The sequence below is a fragment of the Rana temporaria genome, chromosome 6, assembly GCF_905171775.1.
Source record: "Rana temporaria chromosome 6, aRanTem1.1, whole genome shotgun sequence".
Taxonomy (NCBI): domain Eukaryota; kingdom Metazoa; phylum Chordata; class Amphibia; order Anura; family Ranidae; genus Rana; species Rana temporaria.
Window position 1 is genome coordinate 99,020,154 of NC_053494.1, and position 12,374 is coordinate 99,032,527.

Here is a 12,374-nt window from a genome sequence, read left to right on the forward strand (position 1 = left end):
ACAAACAGAACATGTGTGATGAGATCCGTGCCACACTCCTGCCCGCATGTCAAACTAAGACATGTGGATGTACGCATGCCTGCACTGCGTGTTCATCCATTTCTGTGAGCAGCCTGCACACAACCCTGGAGGTAGATGCACACGCATCGGCCAGCGACTCTACACGAAGGATGGCACTAATCTGCCCTCTGAATAAGCCCTTAGCAAACAGTTCTTGATGTAAAGCTGGCCACAGAAAATAATGCTCACTGCAGCTGCAAGTATGGCTTCTATAAGCGTCGGGTGGAGGAATGCCCAAGTGACAGATGATTGGGTAAATACAGGGGATAGCTTCCTGCGGGGCTCGCTCACATGAAGAAGAATACAAGCTTTTATAGTGCAAGGCTGAACTTCATGATACAAAATAAAATGCAGCTCAGTTTGTAACTCCACAGTGCAGAGAGAGTTTATAGGTCTGTATACAGTTACCTTTGCCACATGCGGATTTCAAGAAGAACTCACAAACAGCAGCCCCGGATTCTAAAGTGGGAAAAAAAAAAGACACTTGTTAGTAAATGTAACAAGTACAGTAATGCAGTCAATACTGAAAATTAACCCTTGAATGCACCATTTGTAAACATTTTGTTTTTGTCCTGGCATAACTGTAGTGCACCAGTCCACCCAAGTCACGTTTGTCAGTGATCTGGTGATCTTAACCCCCATTCACACCTAGGCGTTTTGTCGCCTGTAGTGTGACGCCGCAGCAGCCCCAAGACGCTGGAGGGATGAAAACACATTGCCCTCTATGGAGATGGTTCACATCTCCACGCCGAACGCCTGCCGCCTGAAAAAAAGTCCCGGACCTTTTTTTCAGGCGGCTTTCGTCATAGGAGATGTGAATCATCTCCATAGAGGGGGTGAGGCTGCATTCACAATCGCGGCTTTTTGTCGCCGCAAATCGCGGTACAAAACGCAGCAATTTGTCGCCGCAATTTGCGGGACAAAACGCCGCGATTTTGTACGCCTAGGTGGGAGAAAGAAAGCCTGATAAAAAATAAAGTGTCAGAAATAATTCTCATTGCCACAAATTACATTCAGATATGCTTTGGCAGTTGGTGGTACAGCGCAGGCTTCAGGAAATACATCTCCAGTAACACTGTGTAGTGCTCTCTGGAATCACATTAAAGTTCACCCATCACCAGAAAACCTTCTAATAGGAGCACAAAAAGTGCTGGCAGCTACAGGAACTCGAACGCCTGGTACTCATGAGACGCGAATGACTGTCCGTTTTTTGGATGCTAGTTTTATATCGAAAATGAAGAGGTTACTAAAATTAAACATTCTTGAATGATGGAATAAAAAAATTGGGAAGTGATGCAATGTATTTTATTTTCATACGACAACTGTACTGAATAAAATTGTATGATCTGGTATTGTACAAGAACATTTTTCCCGCTTATCCCATTGGATAATTTAGCATGAAATGTCACTATCTGCTCTCGAAAGCTGTGTACCAACAATCAGATTATCGTAGATCATTTTAAAAGCGGTATTTTTTGTATGGTTTTCAGGGCTTGACAAATTTGCTTGGAATCTAGGAGCCAGCTTAAAAAGTTAGGAGCCAGAAAACACGCCCCGTCCCACCGAACTCACGTGCAGAAGCGAACGCATACGTGAGTAGCGCCTGCATATGAAAGCGGTGTTCAATCCACACGTGAGGTATCGCCGTGATTTGTAGAGCGAGAGCAATAATTCTAGCCCTAGACCTCCTCTGTAACTCAAAACATGCAACCTGTAGAATTTTTTAAACATCGCCTATGGAGATTTTAAAGGGTAAAAGTTTGTCGCCATTCCACAAGCGGACGCAATTTTGAAGCGTGACATGTTGGGTATCAATTTACTCGGCGTAACATTATCTTTCACAATATAAAATAAATTGGGCTAACTTTACTGTTTTTTTTTACATTTAAAAAATAAGACAAGTGTATTTTTTCCCAAAAAAGTGCGCTTGTAAGACCGCTGCACAAATTCGGTGTGACAGAAAGTATTGCAACGACCGCCATTTTATTCTCTAGGGTGTTATAATAAAAAACATATACAATGTTTGAGGCTTCTAACTTCTAAGTAAAGTGAAGGAGATGGAAACAGGCAGGGAAGCTCTATTAGCATTGCTGGTTGTCTTGTCATACCAACGGCCACCACAAGAGGGCATCAGATTCCAGAAGACAGGGTACCCCAGCTGTGCCGACCCAGGTCGCTAATTCTAGTCGCAATTGCGACCTGGCGCCCGGGGTTTGTCGATCCCTGCTTTAAGTTTACAAGAGCATGCTGCTACCTCCAGAATTTTTCAATTTTACTGAATGCCAGGCCCTCCACTTCCACACCTTCCTACTGCAAGATCACTACAATAGACATCCTTTGATGGCCTATTTATATCAGGCCAGCCGACACACAAACCTCCTTAAGCCTAGTACACACAGGGCCTGTGTTGACAGAATTTTGTTTGCTTGAAACAGGTTTTGCATTCTTACAGAAGTCAGCCTATACAATTCCAAAACATACGTGCAGGGGTCTATGTATAGAGATATTCCTGTACACATCTCAAGCATACACTCAGCTGTCACAAATAGTTTTGAATTATACCTCAGACAGGAGGCTCATATCTTATGCATTATCTTTCTTTAATAATGCCCATAGCAGAAATACAGTAAACATTTATTGTAACTTAAAAGAAAAAATTCAAAGAACTACCCTTCCCAGCAGTCCCTGGGCCAGTGTAGCCCCTCCCAGACCGTAGTCTATATAAGGGACTGTCTGAGGTAACCTCTTCCTCTTTCTTTCTGCTCATGGCAGAGCACACAAGATAAGTATTTCATGTACCTTTATTATTTACAAGATAGGTATTTCATGTACCTTTATTATTTACAGGATAGGTACTTCTTGTATCTTTATTATTTACAAGATAGGTGTTTCATGTACCTTTATTGTTTGATTGTATATATGGTCTCTGATACCGAGTGCCCCGGTGTCGGGTGATTTTGTTCAGTCTTGACTGATATGTTTGAGGTATTGTGGAACATGGGGAGTTTCCCTGGAATTCCTCCCTGATACCGAATGCCCCGGTGTCAGGTATTTTGTCAGAATTGATTGTTCTGTAGTTTTTGGAAGATTTGGAATACTGGGGGTTCTCCCTGCTATCCCCCGTTTCTGCGCTTTATTTCTGTCTGCCTGACACCGGACCGGTGTCAGGCAGATATGTTTGAGAGGCCACGTTTGTTTGTTTCCAATTTCTTTGACGTCGGAGCACTGCGGCGTCCGTGCGGGATCCGCGCTGTTTTTCATTCGCTCCCTCGGCGGGCGCCATGCCTGGGCAACTGTCCCCCCCCCTCCCTCCCCACGCTTCCCTTCGCGCGCTCAGGTGGGGGGCGGGGTCTCCGCCGCGGCCGCTCCTCTCCTCTCTTTCGGTGCCTCTCTCGGTATCGAGAGCGAGACGGGGGAGAATGGTTCTCATCGACCGTTCCGTCCCTCACAACCTCGGGCCAATAAGAACTCCAGAGGCCGTAGTCTCGCGAGACTTCGCCTCTGGAGTTAGAATCTCCTCAGGCTCCCCTCACACCGCAGGATGTCCTTCCCAGCGGTGTCGTAGCCAGGAACCTGCTGCTGTTTCACCATGCTTTCAACCACTAGATGGCAGTACATCTTTTCAGATATATATATATATATATATATATATATATATATATATATATATATATATATATATAAATATATATATTTCATTCCAATGAATCAATATCTAATAAATAAATTAATTAATTAATTAAATTAAATAATTTAAATAACCGAATCTACAATAAATAATTCAATATATACTCAAATTATATTTCTGGGGAATTTATTCCCTAGAACATATACCTTATTTATCCTAATAAATAAATAATCAATATGTAGATAGATCAATAAATCAATAAATTAAATAAAGAAATTATAGCATGTTTATCTCCAGGGAATTTATTCCCTACAACATACTCCTAATAAATAATGTATTAAATAACTATCTAAGGATTGAATGAATAAATACATTTATTATTAATGATATTATTATTAATATATATTATTACTTATAATATATAACTAAATCCATTATTCAGTTTTACATATAATAAATTATAGATGGATTGTACAAATTATATATTCATTATATAAATAAATTATACAAATATGTATAAAAAATTGTATTGAATTGTACAAAGATTCTACAATTTAATGAATATCATGGCATTGTTCATGCCGGTACCCCGGATAGGGTGGACACAGTCCTAGGAGGCCAAATCTCAACAGTGTTACACAGTTGCCAAAACTGATCGGTAGACCAATCTTTACGACCATGGCGTCGGTTACCCCCGCCTGCACACCATATGCCTGGACCATCTGGCAACGGTCTACCGCCCCTGAGAAGGGCTGGGCGTTCCAAAACGCTGCCACGTTTCTGTGGCCCTTGACTCCCCGACAGGGGAAGTAAATAATATGTCCCAGGCAGTACCCTACCCGGACTGCCGACCCACTGCCCTCCCAGACTCCGACCGACCCCCGAGCCTCGGGGAGATGCACATGCAGAGGCAGCGATCCGTTAGACGGACTAAGCCAGACCCATTCGTGGACTCTTCCAGAGTTGTCCGCGGAGTCTGAGGCGGCTAACACCTTGAGTCTGAGGTTGTAGATGATGAGAATGATGATGAGTGTTAGGGCAGTGGGCACATGGCGCTCTATGACGACGCCAACCCTGTTCCCAGGGTGACACTCTATGGATTCTCGTAGAGAGCCATTATAGATCCGGGGGCGATATGCCATCCACACTCCGATGACTGGGCACCTCCACCCGAGGTGATCCAATATATCACATAATGGACCCGGAGATCGGTCGAAAAACTCACCGAATCATTTTCAGGGCGTAACCCCCTTCCTTTACCATTTATGGCTGTGCACACTCCCGAGGTGAACCCCATACCCTGGGGGTATCCCATCATACACGGGAAATCCCCCAAGCTGGGAATAGAGAGGTCCTTCGGATCATACAGACCAGGGCCTTGGATCTTTGGGACCTATCACCATCATCCCACACCTTAGTGAGCAGGCCACGCCGCTGAACAGCCGACTGACCTGTCCCAAATCGGGGCTGGGCCCAACGGGCGGTCGCCTCCTGGGATGCGTGGACACTACGGGTCCGACTGGACACCGCCGCTCGAATCTTAACGTGGCTTGTTCCCCAGCTGTCTCACCTAGCCGAATCAGACCCCGGTCCGACCACCGAGGGCAGGCTAGTCGGGATCACGCTGATTAAGATATTCCAAGACGGTAGGACTCTATTCCATCCCGGATGAGCCCAAACGTCATCAAAGTCTAACACGGTACAGTGCCGGTCTATCAGGATTATAGGACCGGAGATGGACCTAGTCCCTCTTTCCTCGGTCTTCAGACCTGAACACCGCCCTAATAGACAACGAATTGCAGGGCCTCTGGTTCACCCAAACGATAGTGGAGACGGACCCGCTCTCCCCGGGTTTCCCCAAGAACGTCTTCCTGGTCAGGAAAGGAGGGCGGTTATCGCCCGGTAGTAACTTGAGAAATCTCTCGTAATTACCGTATACAGTGACGACATTCTGCGACACAAAGGGTGAGGTTGATTATCTACTTGGACGACCTACTCTTAATGGCTCGTACCCCTCGCCTGGCGAACGAACACGCCTCCGGGACAGTCCCCCATAGATCACGGGGAATCTATCCTCTCCCCATCTCAGGAGGTAGAGTTTTAGGGTTCTTGTTGGACACCAACCTAGTGCTCCTTCGGCTACCCATGACCACTTGGCCGCCATCTGCACGAGGTCAGTATCGTGCTGGGCTAACGACGGGTATCCTTACGCGGACTGGCTCGCCTGGTTGGCCTGTTTCTGGCGTTAATCCAGGCCATTTGTCCAGCTTCTTTCACTATCGAGACCTTCAGAGTCTCAGTCCCTACGTCTTTGCCAGGGGCTTCACTGTGCAGACGTCGTCACTCTGGACACGGAAGCCATAATTGAACTACGGTGGTGGCTACGTCAGGTCGACAGACGGCACGGCAGGTCCACCTGCAACTCCACTACGGATTCATCTTGGAATAGGTTGCCAACCACCTCGGTTGGGGTACTCGATGCGGTCCCTCGTCCACAGGAGGGGCGTGGCCCACAGCGGAGTCTCTGCTGCACGTTCACACGTGGAAATCCTGACGACCGCCTTGCCATCAGGACTCTAATGCCACACACGTCCACCTAATGGATCTAGCAAGATCTCTGACATTTCTGCCTGGAACGCGACATCGTTCCAGCTGCGAAATGTACCCCAGGCACTTCCGCTATGGTGTTAGATTGGAATTCTCGTTACCCGCCCAATTCCATCGACTGACGACTGCACCGGTCAGTGTTCCTGGCCCTTGCTCCCTTATGGGATCCTTTCTCTCCCCAGTCTGTACGGGGATCTGCACCCTCTATTCACGACGCACGTCCTACTTCTCTTCGCATGGTTGGGTTTTCGGGGTGTCGGTCACGGACAGTGACCTTTTCTTTTATAACGGGGGTTCCACTTGCCTTGATCTAAGCCTTGGGACTAGATATACATTTCGATCATCCGGAGGACTCTGGGTTAGTTGGTGATCAACGACAAGTTAACCTCATGAAGGCGTTCGTCTGAGATGACCAACTACCTGGTGGACTCGTTTGAGTCCGGGAGGTCCTATAGCTCCCCTGCGCCTTCCGCGCTGCGAACTTGGACTACCGCTCCCTTGTAGACTTACTACCGGTGGGATAACACCCATGGTGTACCGACTTAGTAAGCGTTAAGTTTCAACGCCCATCACACCCAGGGTATCAACGCTCTTGGGAGGTGATCAGTGGTCCTGACCACGCGCCAGGACTGGGGGGACAATCTCACTCTGTCGGAGGTTATTGTCGTTTGAGCTACTGCCCCCTCGTGTCTGATTCCGTCAGACGCATATCGAGTGTCACGACGTTGGCCATTCCAGGCGTCGGATCCCGCCTCGGAGAGTCGGGGTTTTTCCGTCGTGCGTAGGACAGCGGCGGGACTTCATCGTTTTTTTTTTTTTTTCTACCCGTTCTTCCCCGCACATCATACTCCGTTGTCTACGGATTTCTTAGTCCTTCACGGTCCCTCTCTTCCTACTCCTCATTCCTACGCTAAACCTCAGTTTCCGGTTTCCTCAGCTACGCTAGCCAGAGGGGTACGATCAATCATGGAAATGGCAGGGTCTTACGTAACCCCGTTGGGCGCCCACCCCTCCAGAGGAGCGGTGGCTCCTAGGTCATCACCCCGGGCGGCTCCCTATAGGATTTACGGCTAGCGGCGGACTGGTAACCACGATTGCTTTCCGCCAATTCTGCTTGGATCGGAGGAACACATATCTATATCAATTTTGTAGTTGTTTCATTTGTTATCATCTATATATGCATTGTTATAGCTTTGAACTTGCATAAGATATGAGCCTCCTGTCTGAGGTATAATTCGAGATTTTCCTAGCTTGTGACGGAAAATATTGATTATATGAAGACAGGAGGCGAGTATCTTCCCTCCCGACCCAACCCTGTCATGAGGTTGTCTCTCTCTCGTTCTAGACTGTTGAACCACACACCCTGCAAGTCGGAGGCTGGTACGCCCCGGCAGTTCGTTTTCACTAACCCCGTCGGGATTGCTGTTCCGTTTCGATCCATGGGTTTAGTTCACCGCAGATGGAGGCTCCTACTACGTTCCAGATCCGGAGTCGGGATGCCGTTGTGCCGTTGACTGAATCCGTTGGTCCATGTTCCTGAAGACGACTGACCGGTCGGCTCCGAATGGTTTTGGTTTTCCTATAGTCCCCGTTGGGATGAAGTTGGTCCGGATGAAGTTGGTCCGTGTTGGCCTTGTCCTTTCGTTTCCTCCAGATTCAGATGTTGTGTTCCGGTCGGAAGGTTCCCGGCAGCCGCGGAGATGTCTAATTGGACTTTCGGTTCCTGTTTACACTAATTCGCATGAAGAAAGAGGAAGAGGTTACCTCAGACAGTCCCTTATATAGACTACGGTCTGGGAGGGGCTACACTGGCCCAGGGACTGCTGGGAAGGGTAGTTCTTTGAATTTTTTCTTTTAAGTTACAATAAATGTTTACTGTATTTCTGCTATGGGCATTATTAAAGAAAGATAATGCATAAGATACTCGCCTCCTGTCTTCATATAATCAATATTTTCCGTCACAAGCTAGGAAAATCTCGAATTATGCCCATCAAGTTTATTTCTTATTATTGCAGGCTCTATCAAGTGGCAATAACAGTATTTTCATGAAATACCTCGATCAAGACCAATACCACATTATGCCCATTAAATCGAGTTGACGGAAGATCAAAGGAAAACATATACAAAACACACAATTATTTGTGACAGCTAAGAGCCGGTTCACACTACCGCGACCTGGGGGGCGATTTGTGTCGCCCCAAGTTGCTCGACATGACAAATTACATGCAAGTGAATGAGAGCCATCTCAATGTATACTACTGAAGTCGCTCCGACTTCAGAAAAGGTTCTTGTACTACTTCAAGGCGACTTCTAGGCAACTTGTACCCATAGATTTCAATGAAAGTCGCCTCCAAAGTCGGATCAGTGTCTTAACTGAAGCAACTTTACAGGAAGAGAAAATTGTTTTTCTCAGGTAAACCCCTCCTTCCCATATAGCTGATTATTGTTTGATTGGCCACAGCCAAAGTCGCCTGTCCTGGAGGCGACTTGAAGTCACCTTGTAAGTCGCACACAAAGTCGTGTTGCCCCTGTGTGAACCGGCTCTAAGTGAATGCTTGAGAAACGTTTTGAAACTAGACCCCATGGCTTGGTACACACTAGCGCGACTTGGGATCCGATTTGTGAGCCCTAAAGTTTGCAGGACATGTTAAATGCCATGTTTCACTAAGAGCAGTACCAATTAACACTACTCAAGTCACTGTGACTTCAGAAAAGGTTCCTGCACTACTTTGATCCAACTTTGACACAACTTCAATGCCAGAGTGTAAAAGTCTTAAAGTCACTTCAAAGTCGTATCAAAAGTCGGACTCCAAAGTTGCCGACTCAAAAGCACAATTTTCAGTGCTAGTATGAACCGAGCCCAAGTGTCTTGACTTTTAAACTGGCAAGAGTAAATGAAAGAAAAACAACATGCAGGAAAGAAATTGTGAAGAGGCAATCACCTTCATGTACATAGATTGCCCTAGACTTCCAGGGTCAAAGGATGCCCTACAGCAGAATAGACTTGCAAGAACAGTTTGCTATTCATAGCTTCAGTTTATATATTTTCTATATACAAGGTAAACTTTCTGATTTAACATCCAATATGTCATGTTCAGGCAGCCCAGTCATTTAAATAGGCTGTCTAAGGCTGGGTTCACACTACTTTCATCCTACTTTGCTCTGTGTTCAATGTTTCCCTATGAGAGCGTCTTGTAGCGTCCTACACAAGTCGGTCCGACTTTAAAAATGCTCCCTGTACTACTTTTGGTCCTACATTGATCCTACTTCAGGCCCATTGAATATCATTGAAGTCGGACCAAAGTAGTATCCTGTTCATGAAAGTAGGATGGATGTAGGACCAATGTAGGATAAATGTAGGACCAATGTAGCAGAGCAAAGTAGGATGAAAGTAGTGTAGTAGTGTGAACCCAGCCTTACCCAGTGTTTCTCAACTCCAGGCCGCCCCAGTCATGTTTTTAGGATTTCCCTCAGATGAAACGGCTGTGGCAATTACTAAGGCAGTGAAATTGATCAAATCACCTGTGCAAAATAATGGAAATCCTGAAAACATGACCTGTTGGGGCTCCTTGAGGACTGGAGTTGAGAAACGCTGGTCTAACCCACCACTAGTAAAAAAAAAAACAATAAAAATAAAAAACATTAGGCTGCCATTTGGTAGTGTTACCATGCATTGTGGTGCACTGCCATGCAGGGGTGTTGGGAAAAGGGAAGTCATACCAATGGGGACATTTGCCAGGTGACACGTGTCCCAGAGCTCATTCACACAGGTGACTGAAGTGGTAAAACCAGATATTTGAGCTGCTTTACTGCCCCCCAAACACAGCAAATGCAGTTGCTCATTGCTGAAGCTGCAATGCTTTGCTGCATGTTAAAAATTAAATGACATATTGTAATGAGTGGGCGGTACCGGCCAAGTATGACCCATTCAAGTGAATGGGGCCTTTGCACAACTGCCCTGCAACTTTGTGCAATGCAGGCTGTTGTAGTGCAGTGGGTTGGCACTCTCAGGGGTAAAGCTGGCAGTGAGGAGGTGACATATCACCTCCCCACTGCCTGCCAAATACGCCCCCTGAAAAGCCATCCAACATGGATGTGTGGCAGTGGCAGCAGTAAAGTCACACAAGTGAATGAGCCATAAGGCCACGTTGCAGACCTCGCCACATGTCTAATGATGCGCGATGGATCGCATTTCAAAGGTGTTTAAAGGGGTTGTAAAGGTTTATCTTTTATTTTCTAAATAGGTTCCTTTAAGCTAGTGCATTTTTCACTTACCTTTTACTTCCATTTACCTTCTAAATGTTTTTTTTTTCTTTGTTTCTCACTTCCTGTTTCTCCTCAGTAAGCTTTCCTCCATCATCTGAGCGGTGGAAAGTCATTTAGAACAGCTTACTGAACACCTTACTGAGGAGGAACAGGAAGTGAGAAATTCAGACAAAGAAAAAAAAACCATTTAGAAGGGAAATTGAAGGAAAGGGTAAGTGAACCAACAATGCACTAGCTTAAAGTAACCTATTTAGAAAATAAAAAACGAACCTTTACAACCCCTTTAACAGGTAGTAAGGAGGTGATCCTTGCTACCTGTTATAAGTGTGTAAATGCTGCACCACAACCACATGCATTGCACAAGGTTGCAGTGCAGCCCCATTTATTTGAATAGATTTCATTCAGCAGGTAGTACAGGCAGTATCATTTTTCCCCACTGAGCAAAGCATCGCCGCCACAGCATGTGTACAACCATGTTCATAGTCACTTCTGGACCGCCCACTGTATGTATACATTTTACAAACACAACATGACTGAGGTTATACATAGCTGCCATAACCTCTGTATATTTTTACAAAGTGGATGATCCTCTTTCAGATAAAAGTGGTCCCAGCAGCGTATTCGCCACAGGATCACTTTTATGGACGGCGAAAACAATCCAATGTGCTGGAGGCATAGACAGGAAGTCCAGTGAGGGCAAGATGGCCCCATTTGACTCTATGCCCTTGGAGGACCGGAGCAACTTCAAACGTCTCTTCCGCCCTCCGGCTTTTTTGCTTTTAAGTGTAAATGTGAGATGTGAGGTCTTTTTGACCCCGGATCTCACATTAAAGAAGCAATGTCCTGCTTATTTATTTTACAAGAGATGTTTACATTACTCTTAATAGGAATTACAGTTATCAAAAAGTGATAAAAAGGACAGTGTAAAAAAAAAAAAAAAATGGTATTATATTTAACTTTTAAATTAAAAGAGAAGCATGTTTTTTTTTTGGGGGGGGGGGGTATTTATACTTACCTAGGTGGATGCAGCATCAGAACGATGCTACATATGTCCCCTGGGAATCTCTGCATTGAGCTACCAAACATCGCCGATGGCTCGGTTCTCACAGATCCCCCAGAGGAGCGATGCTTTCAGTCAGCAGCTCTCCTCTCTGCTCCTCATTGGAGCGCTGAGCTGTGGAAGGACAGGAGATGCCATCTCATTGGCTTGCTGAGAATGCCATCAATCCAGGCAGCTGGCGGATGCAGACTTTGAGAGTCGGGATGACGATCTGCCTTGACGTCAGCGGACTTCAGACCACTCTCCGCTGAAAACGAGTCACAGGAGTGCAAAACGAGATGCATTACTGTGACCCTTAGGAGAAGCCCAGCCTAAAAAGCTCAGGCTGGACTTCTCCTTTAATGGCTTAAATTAATAATTATATTAGATGTATATAAGATGTATATGAATTTATTGTCAGCCATTATTGGCACCTTTAGCTCAAAAAAAATACATCCCTTTAAATTCCATGCATGCCTTCACGCTGGTCCATTGCACTTCCATTGTGGTGTTAAAAATTTAGCTTGGTCAGTTAAAAAAGCAACACCAAAAAATGCACCTCCCAGTTGAAATGCATTGAAATTGCGGCAAGAACACATCAATAACGCACCCACTTTACATTTTTAATGCGGTTTTTGTGTCACATGACCTATGAAAAACACACCATAAGTACTGTAAAATCCTGGGGTGGGGAATCACATCATTGATCTATTTTAGCTGCTGAAATTTCAGTGCATCATTATTTATATCCCTGGAAAGGACAGACAACGGAAT

The 12,374-nt window shown here is 45.6% G+C and overlaps 1 protein-coding gene across 1 annotated transcript in view; it reads right to left on the reverse strand.

Annotated features, from left to right (window-relative positions):
- CPSF4 (cleavage and polyadenylation specific factor 4) overlaps positions 1-12,374 on the reverse strand; it is a 40,223-nt gene that overhangs the window by 26,262 nt on the left and 1,587 nt on the right. The window contains exon 2 of the mRNA XM_040357068.1: positions 469-519. Within this exon, the coding sequence (XP_040213002.1) occupies positions 469-519 (51 nt within the window). The remainder of the gene's footprint in view (positions 1-468; positions 520-12,374) is intronic.